This window comes from Betta splendens, chromosome 12, assembly GCF_900634795.4.
Source record: "Betta splendens chromosome 12, fBetSpl5.4, whole genome shotgun sequence".
NCBI classification, from domain to species: domain Eukaryota; kingdom Metazoa; phylum Chordata; class Actinopteri; order Anabantiformes; family Osphronemidae; genus Betta; species Betta splendens.
In genome coordinates this window covers 5,256,707-5,282,992 of record NC_040892.2, presented here as the reverse complement: position 1 = coordinate 5,282,992, position 26,286 = coordinate 5,256,707, and the positions used below count along the sequence as shown (strand labels likewise).

Genomic DNA, 26,286 nt, shown 5'->3' with positions numbered 1-26,286 from the left:
CTGTATCTATTAACTTTCAGTACAAGGCGATGCGTCTCTATTATTGAAAGAAATAAACGTTTATTTGCAATTTTATGACAAAATACATAATGGATTCCTTTATGGTAATTTACAGCTGAAGATATCTATATATCGGTGTTTAAGCTAAAAGCTTCTCCATTACCAGAAGGGACTAATAATTGTGATCTATGTCTGCTCACTCAGCAAATAATCAATTATGTTTATTTAGTGTTTAAACAAGTATTTTCTTTGATTTTGAAATATAAAAGCAAACAATTGTCTTACATTGAGGCAACCTAAAAGCCCAAATGATTTAATGTTCAGTCAGCATTATTTGAAATAAACTATTTGATGGCATATTTGTGATAAGAGGGCATGTGGACGCTTCAGATCTAATTTGAATTAAATGACTGTGGCCCTGTGACCCCAGCTCGTCTGAACATTTAAACGGACACACAAAGGGCCACTAAAAGGGGGCTCGTGACCTATATTGCATCCAGGGCCCATATTTCAAATATCAGGAAACACTGCTATCGGTGGGCCGGCATCGTCAGCAAAAGATAAAAGAAGTGGAAGAGAGAGCAGTGCAGGGGAGTCGAACAGACTGGAAGCACAAGACGAGCGAACAGGCCGGAAAACGCTGCGTAAAATCCGACATTCACGGAGGAGCCGAGCACGTGGACGCTGACAGCCCCGCATAATTGCAGACGTATTTCAGAGCCGCTTGCGAGTTGGGGCTTTAATTTGAAGGAATCGGGCAGAACCACCACAGTCACAGTCCAACGCCGAGGGAGCCTTTGACTCATCAGCTGGGCATGAAATTCAGTGGCTGACCACTGGACAGCGTGTCTGTGGAGGCGAACAAAGTGACCTGTGATGTGAAAGCCAGTATCTGTGAGTGTTCATGCGAATTGTGTGTGTGTGAGTGTGTGTGAGCAAGGAGAAAGAGAACAAATCCTCATGCACAAGTGTGTGTGAGTTTTTTTTACTTTGTCAACTTAAAATGAGCAAAATAACAACTGGAATATTTACCTATTTATTCCCACCTCACTATGTAAATGCACTATTATTTACAGACACATATTATTATACGGTATGAATACACATATTATTAATTAGATGTCCACAAGTGCAACCTGTTGAACAACCTTCAAGGACAGCTGTAATCTGCATGTGAACAGCCATCAGCTGCTGGGACACAAGGGACCATACAGATGAGGAAGCTAAATAAAAAGTGCTGTACATTAAAATGAACCCAAGCTGATCACCCACTGCTGACACAGTTTCAGCTCTAATGGGATTACGTGGATTCACCAGGTTGAGAAGCTTTGAAACAAACCTGCTTACTCAGGGAAAATTAGAGAAAAGAGTGTTTTAAGGATACTTCAACGTGTTGTGACAACCTTGCATAGTTATTGCAGCGGTGTCTAATCCTATAGGTGAACGACCATGTTCAGCTGAGAAGGAACGCAGCGAGAGGTAAAATAAAGGTCATAAGGCTTTGACTCTCTGACTTATTTATGATGCAGCTCATACAAAGACATCCGAGACGTTATTTATAAAATGATCCCTATATTATCCTAAATTATCCCAATGAGCAGATACACTTAAACGTGTGAGTGTTCTTTCCCGACTGCTGGAAAACACCGTTTGTGGAGAAATAACTTGTCATGTCGTCACCAAAAAGGGCCCGGAACAGCCTCGCGGGACTCAAACCCGCAGCCGCGACTTCAAACACCAGTCAGTATTTACATGGAGGGGAAGCGTGTGCATGAGCGTGTGTGCGCGCGCGTGGGGGGGCTCGGGGGATGACCGAGCGGAGCCATCCTCGCCGCTGTAACACATGGCTGCTGGATGCGTCTCGCCTGTAGCGCTTCGTTTGTGCGCGCCAGGCGCCGAGCAGAATAATCTGTTTACAGTGTGCGCGTTGATGGTCATTTTTATGATGTTGTTTAATCTACAGTGGAGGAGGGGGGGGGGGGTGGCGAGGGGTTGGGGGGTGGGGGGGGGGGGGCTGTCTAGCAGAGCCCCAGACAAGCTGGCTCCAGTGGCCATCTCTGTAGGCTATAGGCTCCTCTGTTTGACTGGAGAGACAGGTGTAAATCTCTCCAGCGATCTTTACTCTGCACTCTGCGCGACACTCACCTGAAGGTAAATAAATGGTTTATGGCCGAGCAAATGAAGCGCCTCTCCCCCGTCTCGTGGGCTTTTTGTGCGCAGGAAGAAAAAAAGCCCCGGGGTAGTTGTCATCGCCGCGCACTGGAGTTGTACAGGGAAGCGATTACAAAGCCTATATAAATGTTAATGTATCGAGTTTAGTAAACAGAAAACGATGTAATGATGATGGAAAAAGGAAGAGGTGGCGCTGAAGCGGTGATTTGAAAAGGGAAGAAACTGCCACGTAATAGATTTTGTTACAAAAACGACAAGGCCCTTTTAAAACAATAAGATAAATAGCGTTCAACGCGTCTAAATTATGAAACTCGAAGTATTCGGCCATTAAAGACAACGTGTAAATTATACCGTGACGTTTTAAGGAAATATACTAATAAAGCATTTTCAAGCATTTATGGTGCTTAAATGTTGCCTCGCATCACAAAGTGCAGTGTGTGCATGTGTGTATTTGTAGACAGTGTGTTCGCGTGTGCGTGCGCGTGTGTTTGGGGGGGACCTCAGTTCTGCAAAGTAGGTCTGTGCCACTCTTGATTAGGGATTGTTCGCAAAAGATGGTGGCAGACATGAGATAATGAGGTCCTGTGATAACGCGGGTCTCCTTTAAGGTTTTTCCCATGAATCGAGGCTGTCGCCAGTCCACAAAACAACACTGTGTATTGGCACCACGCTACTCACTTCTCATTTGTCGAATACAAAAGCTGATCCACCCCAAATCCGCGCTAACAAACCAGGGACCGGGAGCAAATCATATAATGTTCAATCACATTCGCTTCCCCACTAATTAACTGGAATCCCACCTTATTCTTAAATACAGTGACCAATTAAACAACCATGCATGCCAAAGGTCTCCGGGGCCACACTCGGTCGCCAGGAACATTTGTGAAGGTCTGCAGCTTCACTATAGGCAATGGATCTTATTAGGTGGGTGACCCCAGCGAGGAAAGGTTGCAGGCTTTTTCACTGCCCTGGGTTGGAAAACTAAGAGGTTCCCTAATCGGATTTTAATTGGTTGGTTGGGTGGTTGCTGCTGGTGTCTCGTCCGTGTGCGCATTGGGACGAGGCTGATGTGTGCGTCTCAGCGCGAATCCGCAAAAATGTGTGGAGTGGAGCGACGCCATTTATTATGTTCAGTGATATATATATAAAATCTAAAAGGCGTTGAAGGTTTTCATTTGAAAACATTAGTTGTGCGCATAATTTTGCACAATTCTAAATCGTATGGCGCACACGCTGCGGAAATGGCTTTTGTTCCGCTTTCAATTCTTAAAGTGGACTTAATATAACTTTACGTTAAGAGTCACAGTCGCCTTTTTTTCGGAAAAGCTACTCGGGCTTCGTTTTTGCACAGATGCAGCCTCTTCCTGGCTTGTTGTCGAGGTTACTGTAGATTCCTATATGTTAAGCCAGGTTCAGTTTACGTTCACGTACTCCCCCTCATTACCCCAGAACTGTCTTTATGCAAAACATGTGTAGGGACTTCAATAAATGAAAGCACGGCCCCTAACCGCATCCTACTTATTTTGATTTTCATGTGGTTTTCGTGTATTGTCTAACTTAGTAAATACGGCCTGTCTCATATTTCAAATGTCACAAGTCTCTGACGACTTGCACTGTGAACATGAAAAAGACAGCGAAGGCAAACAGCTAGTAAAAAAAGAAAGGAAAGGTGGCTTTAACTTGAGTCACATTTAGCTCATAATACATCTAAAGAAAATCAGGTTTTTATCCCACGTTGGGAAGAAACAGTAGAAAACACGCTCTAGTTTTAAGTCAAACCTAATAGACTATTAACGCTAAAGGTTTTTCACCAAGGCCTTTAATGCCGTGAACGCCAGTGGCTGCATTATAATTAATACGCGTCCACTGTAAATAGATGGAAAGTTAAAACTTCTAAATTGCTCTTAAGAGAGAAATTGTTGGAGCAGCTAAAATATCTACAAAATAAAACTGCATTTCTAATAAACAACAGGGATTAATTCGCAAATATATAAAAACATAAAATATTTACATAGCAGGAATATAATTGGACAAATCAGTCAGAAGTCAGATTCCCAAAAGAAAAAAAAGAGGGGGACGCGAACTTCTCACCAAACAACGCAAGGCTCCAGAGCCTGGAGAAGTTTCTGCAGACGTTCAGTAAGACACGACTATTATTTAACAGAGGGACACAAGTCAGGTGATCACACGTTGCTGCATTCACCTCAAAATGTTGTCATCGGACACAACAGTTAATTCACCCAGAAACGCGTCAGAAGAAGAGTCGAAATTTGTTTCAAACTGAGCTTCCTAAATATTCATCTCCCACCTGTTGCTTTTATTTTTCATAGAACTGTGAGTCAGAGACATGTAGACTAATCATGAAGTATTAATTGCATCAAAGTGCCTTTAAGTTGTTTGATTTCTAGAATAAAAACGGTTTATCTAATCTTAAGTTATTATTTACCTGTTTAAAATTGAACTCTTTGCCACAGTGTAAAAAAGATGATAAAACAGGAAAAAGGAATTTTACACTCAAGTATAAGTTGGTTTAATACTTGAGCTGCCGCGTTACTTAAACAGAGGAAAACAAAAATAGTGGAAAGAGGCGCGGAGAAATCCACTCTGAAAAGAGTGGATTATGGGCTCAGGCCTGCACACAGCACCTGCAGGGAGTGGCTGAAGAATCCTTATCAAAATAACCCAGGGAACCGATCCCAGCAGGTCTGCAATGAGGTTCGACAGGAAAACTGACAGACCACCTGAGGCACGAACCCAGGAAGACCTGCTGTCCCTTGAGGGGAACTGACACCTAAGTGAGTTTTTACAAGGTCATTTAGGGATGACGTGTTCTTACGTTTATGTGGAATAACTGCGCCGCAGAAGTCCTTAAGTGCGTTTTTAGAAGCTTCCTTGGAGCTCGAGCCGCACTGATGTGGTGGATCTGCCAGCGAATCCCACAGTGAAACCTCCCCGATTCCAGTGGCTATCATAGTACTTACCGAGGGTTTACTTTAAAGATTGCTATTGCACTTGATCCAGTTACCCCAATCACCACTCTTGGTAACAGAATGTCCGATTGTGGGGCAGAAAGACATAAAAGACATGTACTCAACCGTCCCGTCAGTGGAAATCAGTGCTGGCTTCTTTTACTCAGCCTTTCAGACTGCATGGCACTTGCTTTTCCGCCTATGGTTTTCCATTTCAAAGCCCTCTGTCTCCATGTAAATGCCAAAACACAGTAATCCAATCTGACCCCATTGCAAATTTTCCAGAAACTATTGGGGGGTAGCGGGGTTGACATGAGCCACGCACTTATCCCACTTAACCTCTAGAGAAAAGCCACCCTAACCCCTGAGCCCGAGGTTCCCTCGGCGGAGGAATGCGCCGCTTTATACCGCTCTCCGCTTAAAAGCGCTGGGTCCTGAGGTTGGACCCGACAGCAGAACCTTGTAACTTCGCGAGACTGTAAAGTCAAAGCGGCGCGGCGCTGATGCCGATGGCGGCGAAGTCAAAGAGACAGCCGAGAACCACATAAGAGCACCTCCCTGCCCACTGTGCATCGTGCAAACCTAAATACTTTGATTCAAAATATCCCCCCTGACTGATGTCTCTCATGAGCAGCGTATTTACACTGCGCTAACTCGATGACAAATAACCCCGGGATTCTTTTGTTTCCCATTCGCTTTTGTTTGCTTTTTTGCATGCAAAACTGGTTCCACTCAGATCCTGGGTGCTGGGAATACGAGCGGGTGGGTGGGGGGGGGCTTATCTCCCCGTGCTGGCGAGCGGTGGCACGTAAGGAGGCAGGCTAAGGACTTTTGACACATGGTCCACATCTGAGGCGTTCACCACCAGCATCCTGATCACACAGCTCCGTGGCTGCAGAGAATGGCCGACGGCTGTTTATGTGGTCGGGCAAACAGATCCCCTGCATTATGCTCTACAGGTGACGCATGCCACCGGACTGGTTTGTCCTAATGACGCTGCGCACCGTGTACTTTTGGGAAAGCAGCTGTTCTGTCTTTACCCGGTTCCACAGCGTCGGGCGATAATGAGCGTATCTTATTTTGCCATTACACCGGCATTTGCCTGACTCCTGCCTACACAGTCAGTAAAATGCACTTAGAACAAACACCATGTTACCTTTAAGTCTATGAAAAGTGTAAATCAAATACCTCAATGCATTTATGTTGATTTTCTTACAATATTTCATTCAAAACAACTCTTTCTTGCATTGGGTTTATGTGATAACATACATAAGTATAGTTTAGAATATCTTTTATGAACCAATCCCTTGGTCCTGTTGATGTTTCAGTTGCCTCCTTTACGGTATATGTGGCTGTACGTTAAACGTTATGAGCCTGTGTCACCGCTGATGAACAGGCTGAACGGTGCGCGTGCCTCCCCTGCACCGCTCCACGACCCCCCCACCGCCCCGTCAATCCGCAGTCAATGCTCTGCCATCAGTGAGCACATCCCCTAATTAACTAAAATTGTTTTGCATCAATAGCTATAACTGGCTGGTACAGAAATTGATGAGGACAAGGCTCGACTTGACTGAAAATGCCTGACAGGGACAATTCATGGACAGGTAAAGACTCTATCACTCCTCCGGCCAATTGACTAAAACGCGTGTGATTCTGGAAAGTGCATTTTACAGTGTGCACCCTTTTGGGGAAATATGGCCTCAGTGGATCGATGAAGCCCCAACTCAGTCGGTGGGGTAAATGATTTGCATTTAGAAAGTCATTACGCTGTCAAGCGGACATCTTCCCCTTTCTTTGCGTCGGGACGTCCATAACGACGTTTGCAGTCGTTATAGCGTCTGAATATTCTAATCTTGAGATGTTTCCTTTCCCTATCACGTTGCGTTAGGGCTGATGACTCCACACACAATCTCCTCCATTCAGGAGCGGTGCCACCGAGTCTGTCCTTGCTTATCATTAACAATCTGCAAATAAACAGGACAGCACACATTACATCACTTGCAGCTCCATGATCAATTCCAGGAATGTCTTTGAAGCTCTGCTTAATGAACCTACACAGTACAGCTGCTGTGTAGTGGGAGCCCTGGTGCGTCATAACCCATGACCTCCGTGCACGTTTTTTCTGCACGGGGTGCGACCGCGCGCTCGTGCACGGGCACGAGCGCGCGGCCCTCCGTGACGCACTACCGTGACGCACTACCTGACACTAGCTCTGCACATCGCGCCGACAGCGCCGCGGGTCCTCCGACGGGCTCCGGAGACAAGATGCTCCCCGGTGCTGTCAGGAGCCACCCACCCGCACGGGGCGAGACGCTTCGGAGCCTGTCCGCTCGCATACGCCGGCCCTGTTGATTTTGATACGCACGATCGCCGTGGATGTGGAACAGGGAAGCACTGACAAAGTTGGCTCCATCAATCAGCGGTGTCAGCTCAGACCTTTTTATAGCCTCTTGGAGTCCCTGAGAGCCCTAACCCTGTAAAACTTTATATAGTGTATTGACCATCCTCTACTTGCTTAGCTAATGAAGCCAGCTTGGCCACGGAGACTGAGAGGCTGCTGCCATGTCAACACTGCTTCCTATTTGATGACACCTTCCACTAAATTGAAATGTGCTGCTAATGGGGATGAGTGTTTAAAGAAGAATAAGCCCCAGTAATTGACACAGACCTGACCTCCCTTACGCAAAGAGAAGGAGGGAGGCCTCGTGTGGGTTAGGTGCAGGCAGCATCGTACTTTTGGGGGCTTATGCATGTGAAGGTTAACTCCTGGCCTCAGCTACTGGCTCTGACAGGCTTCCCTCCCGTTAGACGCAGCTGCAGCCTATCAGCAGCTATTGCGTTTGTCCTCTTTCGACAGGAACATGAAACACAAGGATGAATCGAGCCCGTGTCTCTCTCCCGTGGAACAGGCGTTCATGCAAATGACTCCACTTTACACATATGGACAGAGTTATTAGAGTTGAACGGCCGGTTCATGGCCCATTAAGTCTCCGTGATAAAGCAGCGCAACAAGTACCTCAGTCTGAACGCGCACAATATCGACCATTTCGTAGCTCTGATTATAAACACACTGACGCAAACAAGCCTAAAGCCCCCGTTTGGAGAACTCGCTCTACATGATCCCCCTTAAGGACTCTGAGCCCCACCACTTTCTCCCCGCCTGGATCCGCGCAGACAGACAATTGACTGAGAATTGATGGTCAATGTTTGTCCAAGGTGGTCGAGCGGCCACGGCTCTTTAGTTTACTTGTGAAATTGTGGTTAAACAGCATTTGAGTGGACACTAGCGGGGCTGTGTGCAGGCTGCACATCTTATTAGACGCTTTACAGCTATTCCACCCAAAATGAGCCACTAAGTTTTTAGTGTTTTAGGGTTTTAGGTGGAAACGGATGCGACTAATTTAATCTGATTAAAACGAAAATTAAACCCTTTGAATTTAAAACTGCCGCGTATTATCTATAATACCGACTTTATTGCCTACTTTAGGCGCTGCGTGTTCAATTTTATGAACTGGGGCCAAAGTGGAGTTGTTTCCCACAGACGGTGGTGCCGGGAACGCGTTCTATATTTAACACGATTGATCGGTATGATGGACGTCTTGTTTTAACCCGAATTGTTCACAGAATCAGCAGTGAACGCACCGCCGCAGACGCCGCTCACCCGCGGGTCCGTAAGTGTGGGATTTACGGTTAAACTTTAATTTCACTCTTGTCAAAAAATAGAATAAAATATCAAGTGGAGCTGAATGCGCCACTCACTCTACGGGCTTCATCAGCTCCTCGTGTGTCTTTGCTTAAAACGCAACCTATAACAGACTTAACTCAAAGTGACTGAAATCCAAACTTAGGCTTGAGAGGAAAAGTGGGAATGAAGAGGTGAACAGATTGTGTCTAAATGTCCAAAATGACAATATTAAAGATTTTTTTTTAAATCGTCCACAGACTTGAAAGAAATAAAAAAAAAGAAATAAGCTTAACATTACATGAGCTTAGCGTGAAGCGCTTTATCCCGTCACCCGGTCAGATTTTCCTGAGCTTTGATTTCAGAGGAGGCGGTTATAGGAAATGTTGGCCACTCGGCTGCTTTCCGGCGCAGTTAAATCTAAGACTGACTATAATGTACAAATATATCACATATAGACATGAATAGGACTGTGCGCGTATACAATAATATTCACATTATTACGGGGATGTCACAGTGGTCTGGGAGAGACAAGGAAGTGAGCAGCACAACAGATCGTAACATCTCGCCGACGGAGCGAGCCGCCCGCCCGGCGCGGGTGCTCTCTGCCCTGCGCTGGGTCTCGCAGACCGACCGATAGCGCCGCATCTATAACGATGTTGACATATTCACACAACACTGACCGAGGCAGGGTGGTGTTTCACGGCAAAGCCCTTTTGAGTTTCCAAACACCTTTTTATAAGTCTGAAGTCTGTCCCCTCCACCCGACCTGCTAAAACCACGCCCACGCCGCCACACAATTGGTCCGCAAGCGTCAAAGAGCCAATCAAAGCGGGCGCTGCTACACGTAACATGCAACACATCCATACAGTATGAAGCCCTATGGGCCACAGAGGCGCTAGGAAAATCACGGAGCTGGGACCTTACCACCTCTCACTCGCTGGCTCGCTCGCTCGCCCTCTCTCCCTCTCTCTCGCTGGCCGTCAGCGGACTTCTTTCTCTGCACACGTCTTTCTCTGAAATGTGCGTGTGCGCGAAGGGAAGAGGAGGAATAACGCGTGTGTGTGCGTGTGAGGGTGCATGTCCGGAGCAAGTAAAGGCAGGGGGATTATTCGGCGCTATCGAAATATTTCAACACGTCGCCCTCGCTGCAGGACTGAAGCCAATAAGAGGGAACGCATTTTAACAGGAATGCCGATATTGTAAACGGCAGCAGAAGGGGAAGAATGCGCCGCAGTCAATTAAGTGACTCGCCTGAGTTGGTTTAATTCGACTAATGTCCGCAAGTCAGCGAGACGCACAAAGGTGTCCGGTTGGCGTCCGCCTCTGAAGAAAATCGCTCTCGCGGCACTCCTGATTGACGGACAGCATTTTTACATCTCTATTTGCAGACTTTTTCACAAGACCTCATCCACCGAGCGCAGAGGGTGGTGGTGGGTTGTGTTTTTTTTTTGTCTCGGCAACTCGTGAAAACTACGTGGATGCTTCCATCTGCGAAGTTGAAGGAGGACTTGCCCGAACGTCGCGACTTCACTTTTGTTTTTTATCCCCGCTTTTATTTTGTGTTCATTTGATCACAGGCTTCGCTCGTGTTAGAAATACTGTTTGACACCCAACCAGACGTCTATTTGCTGCCTGCTCTTGGATGAACTTCCTGATGAGAGATCCAGTCATACAAGGATCAAGTATGGCATATCATCCGTTTATACCTCACCGGGGTCCGGAATTTGCCATGAGTGCAATGCTGGGTCACCAGCCTCCGTTCTTCCCGGCCCTCGCGCTCCCTCCCAGCGGCTCCCTCTCTCTGCCGGGCGCCCTGGGAAAGCCGATCATGGACCAGCTGATGGGAGCCGCGGAGACCGGCCTGCACTTCTCCTCGCTGGGGCACCAGGCTGCGGCCGCCCACCTCAGGCCTCTCAAGACCCTGGAGCCCGAGGAGGAGGTGGAGGACGATCCCAAAGTTCACCTGGAAGCCAAGGAGCTGTGGGAACTCTTCCACAAGAAAGGCACCGAGATGGTGATCACAAAATCCGGAAGGTGAAAAATCCTTTTGCGCTTTAATCCTAAAGATATTGAATATTTTGCAACTTTCAGAAACCTGTTGTGCAGCTTTGGATTTGTTGTTATAGCCGAGATTCACGCGATTGATTTAGATAAGCTGCCGTTCCTCAACTCCAAAGAATAATATCTTTCAGCAACTCCATCGAGGTAGTCTTATTTTGTTGAATACAATTTACATTGTACCAAGGCTGCAAATGTCATGCAAATATAATCTTTATTAGAGACCAGGATTTAGTTGCTAGACAATTCCCAATGAAAATAACGTGCACACTTCTCTGTGTTTTTCTAACAAACTACTGATAAGAAATGTGCTCTAATATTTTCAAAAACAATCAGATACGCCTGTAGATTCTGTCTGAAAAAAGCTAAGCTGCCCAAAGTTTAACTTCACATTAAGTGACGGTAGAAATTATTTGTGCTCATTTCTATTGTTCATCAGAACTTTACTTTGACTCAGTACGCGCATAAAATGTCAACTGTGGCTGCGTGGAGCTCTGATTAAATTATTTTCGTCATCACCACAGTGACAGTACACAAACATGGCTGCCGTGTGTGTGTGTGTGTGTGTGTGTGTGTGTGTGTGTGTGTGTGTGTGTGTGTGTGTGTGTGTGTGTGTGTGTGTGTGTAGCCAGGCATAAAAATCAGTGAAACATTTATATGTTCCTAACGTGCTGTCTTGACGCTTAAAATCACTAATATACGACCTTTTTCTTTTATTCTATTCCAATTCAAACTTTCTCGGCTGAGTGGAGACTAAATGACACATAGCCCATTTACATTAAACACGTGAAACTAAAGCAACTAACGCTACAATTATATTAACACTTAGGACTATTTCAAATATTGCAGACCTTAATTTAATTCCTGAATGTTTTACTCAGTATTTGCCAACACACCACTGATCAGTTGTGTTGCTTCGTCACAGGCGGATGTTCCCTCCGTTCAAAGTGAGGTGCACTGGTCTGGACAAGAAGGCCAAATACATTCTCTTGATGGATATAGTTGCAGCAGACGACTGCAGGTACAAGTTTCACAACTCCCGCTGGATGGTGGCAGGAAAGGCCGACCCCGAAATGCCAAAGAGGATGTACATTCACCCGGACAGTCCGGCTACTGGTGAACAGTGGATGTCAAAAGTCGTCAATTTTCACAAGCTCAAGCTGACAAACAACATCTCCGACAAGCACGGATTTGTAAGTTCAACTAATGTATGTCAATTTTCCTATTTATAAACATACTCATTTTGTAGGCACACGTTGTAATGTTTTAGTATTGTATTTCATTTAAGCAATGTACGTTTCATGATATTTCAGATTTTGTACTATAAGAGCATCCGAGTAAGATAGAATATAAATATAAAATTTAATTAAATATGCAAATGAATTTTTTAAACTTTCATTAAGGATTTTACTTATAAATATTAGGCAAGACAATTAGGGTTATCTATAAATATGTATATCTTTGATCTGTGTCACCCTTGCCTGCTATCTATGCGCAAATGATAATAATCAGCTGTAATATAATATTATTTCACACGTATTTGAATGTTTAACATATTGTTACTTCTGAGAAATATAACGATCACAAATGTTAGTGCGGCGTAAATAGTGCGCTAATTTGTTTTTTGTTGTGTTTTGTGCGTGTGTGTGTCTGTTGCAGACCATTCTTAACTCGATGCACAAATATCAGCCTCGCTTTCACATCGTGAGGGCCAACGATATTCTCAAGCTCCCGTACAGTACCTTCAGGACTTATGTTTTCCCTGAAACCGATTTTATTGCCGTGACTGCTTATCAAAACGACAAGGTAAGCGCGATTATTGCTCCCAGACTTAACGACACACGCCGATTTTGTTTTTCCGTGGTACAACTGGAGTCCCGTTTGCCCCGTCAGACGCCGTCTGCCTTTGATGCCCTGCACCATTTTGTTGTCATAAAATATGAAAGACGTCATATTTGTTTGAGCCCGTGAGAGTGCACGATCATAGTTGCGGAGTGAGGCAGCGACTAAGTGCCATATTCGCAAGCTTGCGGCAGGGAAGTAATAATTCTGAGGAATGTTATACAGGTTATCTTCATTTTGTTTAATCACGTGGAAAGGATTTGGCACAGGCCCAGGCTCTCTCCCTCTTTCTCTCTCTCCCTTCCTGTCTTCGTGTGCGTGTGCGCAAAACTAAAAAGGTTGGGGGTGTTGAGAAATGAGGAGGAAAAAAAAGGGAAGAGGGGCAACGCGGTGCGGTTGAATGGAGAAAAAGAAAACAAGTGTCTGTTGCGTCAGCGCGCGCAGCTCTGCGGCGTTTCATTTTCTGTAAGACTTAAAAACAATGAAAGTCACCTCGTGCGCTATTTGATAACGTTGGAAAACTATGGCTCCGCTTTCTCCCCCTCTTACGTTCGGCGGTGACGCTGCGGGGGATGGAGTGTGGGAGCAAAGTTACTCAAGCCAAAATAGTCCCCTGAAACGGTGCCATTGATGTGTTTTGCTGTATCTTTATTTCTAAAAACGCCAAAATGCGTCACCCCAACGGGCTTTTAGAGCAATAGCAGCGACGTATTGTTAAATCAAATTGTGGCTGTTGTGTATTTATATTTCATTGTGATTGTTTCAGATAACCCAGCTGAAAATCGACCATAATCCGTTTGCCAAAGGCTTCCGTGACACGGGCAATGGGAGACGGGAAAAGAGGTAAGACGAAGGGGGGAAAGTGGAATAATCAGGTGTTTTAAGATTTATACACAGAGACGGACGGTGATCTGGGTGGATTAACCCTTAGTCTAAGATCACACATTAACCCACAGGGAGCCTGATGCATAAAAGATTCCAGCGAAATACCTGGAGAATGGAGAAAACTGTAAATTTTGTAGCACTGTGTGGATGAAAAACAGAAACAAATCTGATAATCTCGTCTTCACTATTTGGAAACTGTGAAAGTTAAAATTGTACGACGTTTGAATTGAACTGAACTACAATATATGCAAGAGTAAATTCATTTACTCGCCATGAACTCAAATCACTGGCTCTGCACTCGATTGTTATTCTCACCTGTCGCACACAGGTGAGGTGCTTTCAAACGCCTCGTGATGCTGTAGATAGTTTTTGCTCTGAGAACCAATATTAACCTGAGTATTTGTGCACAGGAAACAGCTGGCACTGCAATCCATGCGTTCATACGAGGAGCAGCAGAAAAAGGAGAACGGGGCCTCAGACGACTCCTCTGGAGAGCAGGCTCCCTTTAAGTGCTTCGGCCAGGCCTCATCCCCTGCCGTGTCCACTGTGGGCCCCCCACACCTAAAAGGTAGGCTCGCAGACCCCACAGCCAGGCACAGATCTAATCGAGTTGTGTGTAAAGTCGTAAAATTCGCATTGTGCCAACATTTTTTACAAGGTGCGTGTAAACTGAAGATGTATTACAGTAATGTAGCCATAAAGAGCCGCTTATAATAATACCTGATCCCCCGTGTTCACCCAACGAACCCTACGCAAATTCAATTAGCTGGCTGCCTTTTTCCTACATACAATAAACTATCAAGTAAATTAATGTAGCCTAACTGATGACGTCATCTGAGTAGAAAAAAGATTTTAGTCCACAACCAATTAATTCTTAAATAAATTGGACTAGTGGAAATTATATTGATTTCAAAATTAAGATGATTTAAACGTTGAATTGAAGGTCTGGTTATTTCCCACCCGTGAGAACCAAGCGCCGACAGAAACTGATCTTGAGAAATTTATTTAAGCCTAAAGGAGCATAACTAATATCCCCCCGCTGCTTGTTCAGACTTCTGTGACAGCGACGAGGACAGCGACGACGAGAGCAAAGACGGACACAAGGATGGCCCTGACTCCAGCAAGATCTCCACGACCACGGAGGACGGCAAAGACCACGAGGCGAGTCCAGCCAAGGGGCACGCCTTCAGTAACAGTGACTGTGGCGGCAGGGCGCGCGACAGCGGCCCGCGGACCGAGAAAAGCCAGGCGGATTCGCGACAGAGCCCCGTCACCGTCATCTCCAGCACCACTCGCTCTGGGGAAGAGCTTAAGAGTCCGAGCTTGGAGCAGCCTAAAACGGACGAGTGCCGGCCACTCGGCAAGGACAGCTTCATGCCTCTGACTGTCCAGACTGACAGCGCGCACGTTGGCCACGGTCACCTGCATAACTTTGGATTTCCGGCGGGTCTAACGGGACAGCAGTTTTTCAACCACTTGGGGAGCGCGCATCCGTTCCTCTTGCACCCCGGTCAGTTCAACATGGGGGGCGCGTTCTCGAACATGGCCGCGGGCATGGGGCCACTCCTGGCAGCTGTTTCCACGGGAGGGGTGAGCACCATGGACACGACCAGCATGGCATCGCCGCCGCAAAGCCTGACGGGAGCTCCGGGTCTGCCCTTTCATCTGCAGCAGCACGTCTTGGCGTCGCAGGTAAACGCCTGTTTTCTCGGGCCCACGGGCCTCCTCGGTCTCGCGTGAAGCGCGCGTTGGTCGTGACGCTCCGCGGCGTCTTCTTATACGCGGCTGGAGACAAAAGTGACAGTGCGCATGTGTCGAGTCCTCGCGTGCGCTTGTTTGCGTTTTGCTTATAAACGATAAGATCTGGCAGCAAAGTTGAGCAACAGCAAATATCTGTTCGCGTGTTATTGGCTTATTTTTCCAGAGGTGAGTACTTTAATCGTTAAAGACGTTGAGACACCGAGGACCCTTCCCACACCTACAACTGTTAGGCAAACTTTTTCTGTGTGTTTGTATGAGTTCATCGGGTCTAAACGTCAAAGCCACGATGGCGAATATAAAAAAGCTCCACTGGCTCACAGAGGAAAAACATTAGGTTTTATTCGACAACACATTCGTCTTTTTACATTTACTGTCGAAACAAGCATTATAGCGGCACTTTGTCTTCCTTGATTGCAACATCAGACGTTATTTTTATGTGCATTACAAATTCCTGAACAGGCACTAAAGCTGTGACCGTGCTGGGTGGCAGAGCTTTGCTGGATATTATTTTTTAAGACTGGATTTGTGGGGGGAGAAACTATGTGGAACGAGGCACACAGACACGATGGGTCCGACGCTGCTGCCCGAGTGAAACTGGATTTTGTAGGAGAGTTTAGCTTTTCACGAGCCGAGGATCAGACACCGCGTGCGTCTGTCCAGTCGCGCATACCTGGCGTTCTTACGTGGCAAGAAAATGTTTAGGGGGTCTGTGAGCGCAAAGCGAGTCCGCCACAGCTGCTTAGACAGCATTTGCACTTTTACACGTCTCTCATCCCGTCTGAATCTCTCCGCAGGGCATCGCCATGTCCCCGTTCGGCAGCCTGTTCCCGTACCCGTACACGTACATGGCGGCAGCCGCCGCGGCCTCGTCCGCCGCCGCCTCCTCCTCCGTCCACCGGCACCCCTTCCTGAACGCGGTGCGCCCCCGTCTCCGGTACAGCCCCTACTCGCTCCCCATGACGGCGCCGGACAGCACCCTGCTCACCACCGCCATGTCCGCGATGGCCGGCGGCGCGAGCGAGCTGAAGGGGGAGGGCGTCGTCGCGGCCAGTCCCGTGCCAGCCGTCACCCTGGATTCCACGTCGGAGATGGCGAGCCACTCCTCCACCATGTCCTCCGGCTCCGTCTCGCTGTCCCCAAAGACTTGCACAGAGAAGGACACCGCCAGTGAGCTGCAGAGCATCCAGCGCCTGGTCAGTGGACTGGACTCGAATCCGGACCGGCCACGGAGCGGGTCCCCCTAGGACTTCTCTTTTCTAAAAACACAACACCTGCTTCTAGTTTCATTGCCACGAACAGCGTGGACGGCGATGAAGACATTAACAGTAGGAGGACACCTTCATAGATCACGCAGGTTTTAAAAAAGAAAAAAAAAGACTAAAAACATGAACTGTTGGACGTTTTAGTTTCTGAAATGCACTTTGGTTAATACACATCTGTTATGTATGTTTTCCTTTCCTTTGTTAAATTAAACAACACTTTTATCATGTCATTTGAATACCGTACAAGTATTGAAACTGAAAAGCTGGCACGGGCGTGACTTACAGATTTAGGAGAAGTTGCTGCTGTGTCCTTTCTCCTGTGTTATTGTCCACGATGATAAAATGTCTTTTAATGTGCACTCTGAATTGATTTGACTTATTTAAATTCACTACCGCTCAACCTACCTTTTTAAAGACTGCTGTATTTTATTGTACACTAATAATTGACTCGCCAAAAGTTGCATGACCCCCTAAAACCCCAACGAATGTTATTTTTAATACTAAAAATGTAAAACAAATATAATTTACACACTTCCTTCGCCGAATTTACTTGTAATTGGGTATAATAATTAAAACATCAATTTGTAATAATCTTAATTTTTTTTTAATTTACATGAGGCCCTTTGACATGGCTGGTACCCAAGCATGCGGAATTTAGCCCAAAGGTCCAAAAGGCAAGGGAAGCAGACAGTAAATATAAAAAATGAAAGGTAGTATCGATTATAGGTGTACATAGGGATATATAAAATATTTATGTAATTATTTCATATTGTTATTGCGTGTACATACAACTGAGTAGTTTGTTTCTAGGATCCGTTCTTAATTTATTGTCAATATACCTGTGTAAAGAAACTTTGTGGGCTATTATCCTTTTGTTGCCATTTGCATTTATACCCCTCTTCGAAAATATGGACTTTTATTCCTTTCTAAATATCCACTGAGCTAGTTATTCACACTCATGTGCCATTGTATTTTCACCTGTCCCCGTGTGTGAAGTGCTACTGTTAAAAACGAATGAAAAGGCGACAACGCACTGCACCAATGGCTTGAAAAGAAATACTCATTTTTTTTAAAGAGCAAAAGAAGTGTCGTTGACGTGTGATAAAAGTGGATTTCTTTCTGTTATTAAAATACTTTGCGAAGCTGATCGTTAAAGTGCCGCATAATCGAAATATGAAGGTTTCATTTGTTTCTTAAGTTGTCAATGGGTTATGTTGTATTGGAGTTTTGTCTAGTTTACAACATCAACATCGTGTTCTTGAAAGTTTCAATAAAACATTGAAATGCCGCTCTTCAGTGTGTTTGCTGGCGTAATCCAATTTTTGGTCAGAATAAAACCATAATTACATCTTGGCCAGTTAAAATAGGCTGATTGCGGCCTGTTATTATACATCTGCTTCTTAATGCAGTATCAACTGCCATCCAGTCTGATTTGGGAAAGTAAAGGCGTCAGAAAACAATATAGATATGCCTAACCTACGTTCAAAGATACCCGAGGACGAAGGGACCCGGATCCCTGGAGCCTGCCAGGCCACGGGAAGCGAGCGGGGTTCTGGTTCGTTTGCGCGTAGGGACATTAAACGTGTGTATTTATCGTTTGTGTTGCTTACAAACAAATGAGAATTACGTTTAAAGCACACACAAAATAACCTTTGCTCAATATTTTAAAGGTGACTTTTGGTCACATTGACGCAATACCTTGACATCACGTAAATGCCCCCCCCCCCTTCTGGCATAAATCAGTTTTATATAAAGGCTGATACACGAGGAGGCGACTCTCCGCCACAGAAAACCGAAAAGACTATGAAATCCCTTGATTACCGTCTGTATTGCACCTCGAGTCATGAGTTTATCAACACCATATCTTTATTTGTATATTGTCTGGTTAATGTGTAGCGAGACTGGCGCTAGTGAATATGCGTAAACATGACACAATCTGTCTCAATTGACCTGTCTTATTGCTCACCTGGCGCCTTCGATAGGCATATCTTCCATTTTATTGCACGGAAGGCGACAATGCGTCTGTAATCGGACCGAGGTAGGACGCCCCCCAGCGGCGACCAGCGTGGTTATCAACGCAATGCACACCGCGATGCAAGCCACATGCCGGGGCGAGAGGGGCTAAAGATCAGCCTGCGGGGCTCGGCCACGCGACTACTGTAAATTCCGTTAATGTGCTGTGCGTAATGACCAATCAAGATTTGCATAATGAAGCTCTTCTTATTCAGCACGAGCCTCAGAAAGGGGCCGCGAGCGCGTTTGAATTAAAGTAAGTCAACAGGTTAACACACCTGTGTGTGTGTGTGTGTGTGTGTGTGTGTGTGTGTGTGTGTGTGTGTGTGTGTGTGTGTGTGTGTGTGTGTGTGCGTGCGTGTGCGTGTGCGTGTGCGTGTGTGTGTGTGTGTAACTGCCTGTGCTCATGGGTCACACAGGATATAAGATTGGATAGATTATTGTAACAGACAGAGACGGAACGTGACTGAAGGGATACGCGCAATGTTCTCACGTCATGTATTCTCCAGTGCTGAACACGCATAGTAATTATTTCACAGTATGACAAAATGCAGATAATGACACGAAAGAACTATTATTATGAAAGAATCTGTTCCACTGGGGGGAATTTGCGCTTTTAAAGCCGTTGCTTGCGGAGAGCTTTTATTTTGTTGGACGCTTGAAGCGCCTCAGCTTCGACCCGCTCTCCTCCAGACAGTAGGCGTGTCAATCTAAATAAAACATTCAACTTTTGAAATTCGAGGCCTACATTCTCAATTTATGACAAGTCTGGTGATGGTTGACAGTGTTTCCTGCTCTGGTTTGCAGGAAAAAGACTTATGTTGGCTTGGCAGGCCTGTTGAACAGGCTACTTTAAAACCGGGGCGAGACACGCGTCAGTTGCGCCACCTAGTGTCTGAAAATAAAAATAAAAATGGGTGCTGGTCCTGTTTCGCTCCTAACATTGACTTTTCCCTTTTACTAAAAAATAACACACTTTTTGTTCATTGGAAGAAATAGGAAAAACACATTCGCCTTTAATATCAATGTTTCTTTCAATAAAACAAAAAAGAATTTCACCAAACACATCTTCTATTATATTTTTGAGTGTGGCTAATTTTTCAAACTATTGTTTAATTTGCACGTATCTTAAGAATTCACACATCTGAAAGATAATTATCATAAATCAAAAGATGGAAAGGAAAAGGCCGCTTTGTCATCTTCAGCTTGCATTCCAAGAATATGTTTCAACACGATTTAAGATGTTTCGGTAGATCACAAATTACATAGAAAGCAGTAGGTGTGTCTGGTTGAATCTGGGAATTGAGAGTATTTACTTGATACAAATTATTTGCAGCTTAATAGTTTGCGGATACTTAGTTTGAAACTTCTACCTAATAGGTTTAAGTTATTTCTTTGCAAAAACAGGAGGTTGTGTTTTAATTGTTTCCGTTTATGTATAATAAGAATAGGGCAATCAATGCATTTCATTCATGCTTTTATGTTGAAAACCGAATAGTCAGAACCATGTACTATTACTTTTGACCAAAAGCATTTAATATGATGTTGCTTAATTTCTAAATGACTACAGATAGACTGTTGAATTAATTTGTAAGATACAACGTTATGCATTTGTATGAAGCTCAGCAGAAGCCAAATGCGCCCACGTACAGGGAAGTTGTTGCTCAACTGAATGCAGGCGCCGTCCAGCCTTTAGTCAGCGACTTACAAAATGACAGCACAGTGTAACCGGTGATTAAAGCTTTTGTTAAGAACTAATTCTTCTTGTTGGAGGACAGTCAGCACTAACTTGTTCATTATATGAATAAGATGTGGCGTCCTGTTTACAGAGCACCAGTCTGAACTGCATCTCACCTGTCACCTGTGGACGCACACGCGTTACAGTGACACACAACAGGATAAGAGGTGTCTGCTTTTATCTTTTATTTATACACCTGTCTGCCAAGAACAAATTCCTGCTTTTTCACACATGGACACACCCTTTTTCAGCCTACAGATCTCTTTTCTTAAATATAAAAGCATAAGAATGACTTAAACATGATATGATTTTCATCGTAAACACTATTTTGGATAAGAGTGTATTGATATCTGTCTCATTCAGGTATGTGAGTGTAAAAGTCTGACCACTCTGTTATGGATTTTTCTTCAAAGGTTATAAAGTGCAAATACTACAAATATTATAATCAGAATTAAACAATACACAAAGCGACATTTTTTTATAGTCATATAATGTAGTTCCTTTCTATTGAGGTGCATTTTCTAATTCAGCCTCATTTAAAAGTGGATGTCATTGCTCTGACTGATGGTCTTGCTATGATCAGACAGTGCCATCTAGTGTCCAATAAATGTTACTACAGTTAAAGATCTGCACTCAAGCTCATTGGCAGCGATGGATAAACAAAATCTGAATATTATTATAACTCAAGAAAACAAACGACGGTTGTATGAGTTCCATATTTATACACTACGCAAAACAATTAAGGGAACAGTTGATCATTATCACAACAGTGAGCTAGTTGAAGTTTAAGCAGATTAATCTGTTTGTAATTCAGTTTCAGCTTTGGTCAATTGACAAAGAGACAACAGGTGCAAGGAGCACGGAGAGGCAAGACAAGGATAATGACAATAAAATGCCACAGGTTGTGTTTTAAAAAAACAAACCTGGGACCAGGTTAGAGATAAAGTATGAAAAGCATGAATGTCTGTGTGCGGTTGTATGTTTCAAAGGAACAAGCCCAGGAGGACAACATCTGGCTTTGGTGTTGAGGGAACATTTCACATCAGAGGATGAAGTTACACTGTTCGGAGGCGTTTGAAGCTCCCTCGCATGCCTGGCTGTCAGTCAGTTAAACTCCACTTGTGTTCCTGTGCTCTGACACTAGTCCGTCACAATGAGCTGCCCTGAAGCCGCACAGATGTGTTACATCTTGCTCAGGGACGAGACGGCACAAGAATCTGTTATTCTTATATTGTATTTGCTGAGCGTCTGTCTGTCTGAACTACTTGGATGTAGTGTGAGCACAAATTTGTTTTTGATTATGGTATGCTGTGATTCACTCGGACTATTCCAACTACATTTTGGAATTATTATTATTCAGTCCAAGTTCTTTTTACCAACAGCAGAAACAATTATTTGTACCATGCATGTCATCCACACCTATGGTTGAATTATAAATCACTATAATAGATCTCTAATAGTAACTGTCATAGTGTATGTCAAAATGTATCCTGCTTACACTTCCCAGTCAAGGAAGGACATCCTGTTATCAATATCTATATCAAGATAAAATATTTTTACAGAACTAATTACAATTTTTAACAATTGTTTCAAAAAGATACTTCTATTTTCAATAAATATTAGGATTTTTAGCAAAGTATGAATTTAAACATGGATTGTACTTTGTCAGTTTGGATGTTTTCTAACATAATCATAATTGTGACTTGATAGACTTGGTTTCCATATGTACAGGTACATATACAGGTACAGTAAGCAAGAATAAGAAAGAAGAACTGCAAAGGAGATTAGAAAAACACAGCCAGGCCACATGTGTGGCGTGGCTGAGCCATGATCCATCGCTTGCACATGTAAAACCCTGCTACCCTGTTGTCCTAAACTAAATGGGATCTTTACATGCTCTTCACTCATTCAAGTTTCTTAAGGAGCGGCCGCAAAATCCCTCCTTCTGAGAGAAGACATTTAATCTCCACCATCCGTTGGAAGTCTGAATGAGCTGTGGGGAGCGGGAGAAGACAGCCAACGCTGCCTCCACAGGCCTAATAGTCCCTACCATCAGCAGCACTTCATACACAACCACTGGCTGGCAGATTAGAAAGCGGGCTGACCACAAACACAGGCAGACGCACGCACCAGTAGAGATGTTAGTGGAGTCAAGGTCTGATGTCCATGTGACCCGTTCGGTGCGTATGCAGCAATTCTATCAGCACGAGCACCATGTTCAAGCAGTGATACTTACATTAAGCATAAACTGTTTAATACTGAGACACAGGGGGCGTTTCCCAGCACATACCACTGCCAAGACCATCCTGTGGTCAACCCATAACTACGGTAACTATGTATACAGAGCCCACTAACACAACAAGCATCCACAAGAAAAAACTACAAAACTGGGAAAAGTGTCTGGAGAAGCTAAAAGCAGTGTGATAACACTGAATGTGTCTTCACAGTCTGCAGTTAGAAGTACATATAACAATGACATCGCTGCCTTCAGGAGCCGGGAAAAACCCATCACAGGCATCAAAATAGTTCCAATATAAAGTAACAATGTTTCAACTTAAAAACTCAAAAAGCAGAGCAACTATCAAAGAATTCAAACACTGAACAAGCATAAAACATAATATTTTTGAAACCCCCCATTCAACGAGATTTGCAGAAGGAACTGAAGATGAAACATTTATTTTAAGTCGTCACGTGTATCGTCGTGTTCGTAGTGCTGTCAGCACTTGCTTTCCGTTTTGTTTCATGTGAGATCCACCCGTATCATGGATCCACCCATGGCAACGCTGCCAAGTGATTTATTGTTTTTTAATCACTAAACTTCATAGCATGTTCTAATCAGCCCAACGTATCATGAATGTCTTCAGTAATAATTCCCCCTAAAGCTATTTAAACGAGTTGAACTAGACTATGCTGCTGTTCATCCTAGTAAACTCCTACAGCCAGTCCTACCTTCACTGATCACCAGGCTTCACTCCCACATGCTTTGGAAATGCACCAGCGCTGACCTCTTCCCCACAGAAAACTGCTCCAAGCTGCGAGTCACACATGGGATTTCTTTGTTATTTTGATGCTGAACGTGCCAGACAAGGCCAGTCATACAGTATAAAGGTAATTTACACAGCTTACCACGTTTGAAGATTCTTAGCTCTCACAGCTGGAAGGTTGGTTTGCACAGGCAACCCCCTCACTGTCACTGTAAATCACCACAAGGGAGAAATGGTTGGTGACAAAGTTACAGCAGTGACAACGTTGTGTGTCAGTCACCTGCAGCAGGTGTACATAGCTACAGCCTGCAGAATGCTAGCATGAACAACAGCAGCCCCCACATTCACTCACTCCACCACTTGAAAAAAAGCGACGTTTCTGTTACTAAACACATAAATAACATCATGCAGCAGTGAAGAAATCTCATTTAACAGCTAATTTAAAGTCCATCTACTGCTAAGTCCAGTGTGTTTAGCTAGTAGAGACGAATGCTAAGTGGTTCACACAAGCTAAAATGATGAGTCCAAGTCTGTCGCTTTCTCAGTAACACACAGGTTAAAGAAGCCATGAACACAAGCAGGCAGATATCTTCACTTGTTGTGGCCTCTGATTTTCTTTTCTACATTTTAAGGAAGTCTTCTTCTTCTTCTTCTTCTTCTTCTTCTTCTTCTTCTTCTTCTTCTTCCTCTTCTTCCTCTTCTTCTACTGTTTCTTCTTCTACCGTTTCTTCTTCATTTTCTTCTTCTTTTCCTCTTTCTTCTGCTGCTGATCACTCAGGTTCACTGTTTTTTGACTTTCAGGCTATTTTGTCTTGTTTGTGAGACTCCTGACACCTGTTATTGAATTTCCTGTATCTGATAAGAACAGGAAAAGAAAAGAAGAAAATATAAGATGTACTTCTAGAGGCTACTTCAATGTTTTCAGTGTTCTGAAAAGGGACAGTGACAATTTTCTCCACACACAACTTTTTAGTTTTTCCATGTTCTATGTTCACTTTTACATTTTGTGTGTAACTGGTGTTAAAACTGATTTGTCATTTCCTAAATGTTTAGAATTGCACAGGTCAATTCAGTTTGCCCTTGGAATCAATCATTAAATATTAAGTGAAAAATTAATTAATTCAGCATATTTTAATAATTCAACATTTTCTTTATGTTTGGCAGTTTTCTTTTTCTTTCACTTTTATATTTCCTTTGTTACACTGTATCTTGAACACCACTCCCAGGTGTATTAAGAAAACCCAAAGACAGATGAAGTGTTGCTGAAGTGTTTAGATTTCCTTCTGTTTAAGGTTTAGCATGTGGTGTTTTATCTTCCAAAGGCTTTATCTTTTACGTGTCTGAATGTTATTTTCCAGGATTGGAAATACCGATATGAGGCAAAGGAAATGCCTAATTCATATTTTTTGGCTTTAACAGAGCCATAATTTGTGCATTTGAACATGTCAGGGCTGGAGGTGGTTTGACCCCACTGAAGTGAGACATGATGGCCCACAGGCCTCCGGGGTCTCTGAATGTGGCCGTGGTTGGAGCAGACCACACCGCACGATTCTCATGCTCAGGACCTCAGCTCTGTAGGTGGCTGAGAGTCTCTGCTGGAGTCAGCATCAGTGTCTCTGGTAGAAAATATGCATTTTTTTTATTTCTGTCACGATGCAGGTAATGTTGCTGTAATTTATATTTCTCTGTTGGACATCTGTGTTTATTTAATGTTTATTTGATGGATGTCATTTGTTCTGCACAACAGCCAATCTTCCTAGGATGCATAGGTGAAACTGACCATTTAATGGAGCAATAGTTAGGTACTAGCTGAGGAGCAGTAAACACACACAGAGTATGAGTACAATGTGAAATTCATACTGTTTATTCTTTCATGAACCTGAGCTAATTCACTCTTTTTGGTGTCCTAAGAATCCAATATTATATTATATTTACTGTTTAAGTATTACTACGAGTTTGTGCAAAATGCAACTGTTTTATATTGAGTTACAAAATTTAATACAAAACCTTCTTATGTTACATATATATAATTTCCATTGTGCATTTCAAATGTGCAATCTTAAAATCACCTAGGTAAAATAACTATTCCCTGACGTCCACATACTGTATTGTATTTTGGTTTTACCTTCGCTGGTACATCAGTGAGTAATGAAAAGAACATAACACTAGAGGGCGGCAGAGTACATGAGATGCCAGGTGCAGCTTCACTTAAACAACTAAAAGAACCAGATCCAGATGTGTTGAAATCCTTCAAATTTGATTTAATTACTTTGTATTAAAGTAGCATATTATTCTGCATTGTAGCTGTTTTATACATTTTTAACCCAACTTTTCCTGAAATTGCATTTAGTTATCTAAGTTATATAGGTTTTTGATAAAATACTACAAATAATTCCATTTACTGAACTTTGACTACTTGCCACAGTTGCGCAGCTCCAACAAGACCTGTGGGGGGAGGAGGATGAATGCGGAGGTATCCCGGGGAAACAGAGCGGTGGAGAGGGGGGCGATCAGGAAGTTGGAATGTGGGTCCCTGTGTGTGTGATGTGATTGTTAGCAGAAACGTGTCAGCTCCAAGCCCACCGCCACCAACCCACCACCACCACCACCACCACCACCACCGCCGCCGCTCCTGAGAACACAGCCCTGCTCAGGTTGTGAAAGCGGAGCTCCACACTTGAATGTGTGCGTGCATTTCGGCATACGCACAATATGGCTCCCGGCCCTTCGTCGCCCTGGAGGCCGAGATACCTTATCGCTGCCTTTTCTATTGGAACAAGGGGAAAACTCATACACGAGGTCGTGGCTGAGGGTGGAGGGGGGTGAAACGACAGCCAAAGTCTTTTGGTGGCGGGCCGACCACAGGCCCACGTGTGGCCGTGGAGGGTGAAACCATACTGGGTAGGAGGGAGTTTAT

General features: G+C 44.2%; 1 protein-coding gene and 1 long non-coding RNA gene across 4 annotated transcripts in view; one reads left to right on the top strand and one right to left on the bottom strand.

Moving 5' to 3' along the window:
- The window catches only part of LOC114867051 (uncharacterized), a 79,170-nt gene extending 55,101 nt beyond the window's left edge, over positions 1–24,069 (bottom strand). For both annotated transcript variants that reach the window (XR_003787805.3, XR_008696323.1), the window contains exons 1-3: positions 23,994–24,069; positions 23,512–23,578; positions 23,335–23,417 (exon numbers count right to left, since the gene is read on the bottom strand). This is a non-coding gene — a long non-coding RNA (uncharacterized LOC114867051). The remainder of the gene's footprint in view (positions 1–23,334; positions 23,418–23,511; positions 23,579–23,993) is intronic.
- tbx3a (T-box transcription factor 3a) lies at positions 9,711–17,922 on the top strand. Of its 2 annotated transcripts, none has more exons than XM_029169356.3 (7): positions 9,711–10,860; positions 11,810–12,077; positions 12,544–12,690; positions 13,493–13,569; positions 14,022–14,179; positions 14,663–15,303; positions 16,167–17,922. In XM_029169356.3, the coding sequence occupies exons 1-7, from the start codon at positions 10,469–10,471 to the stop codon at positions 16,614–16,616; spliced, it is 2,133 nt and encodes a 710-aa protein (XP_029025189.1). In that variant the 5' UTR covers positions 9,711–10,468; the 3' UTR covers positions 16,617–17,922. The 2 variants fall into 2 exon arrangements, with proteins under 2 accessions (XP_029025189.1, XP_029025188.1); XM_029169355.3 differs by having other exon boundaries at positions 11,810–12,092.
- Positions 24,070–26,286: the final 2,217 nt, after the last annotated feature.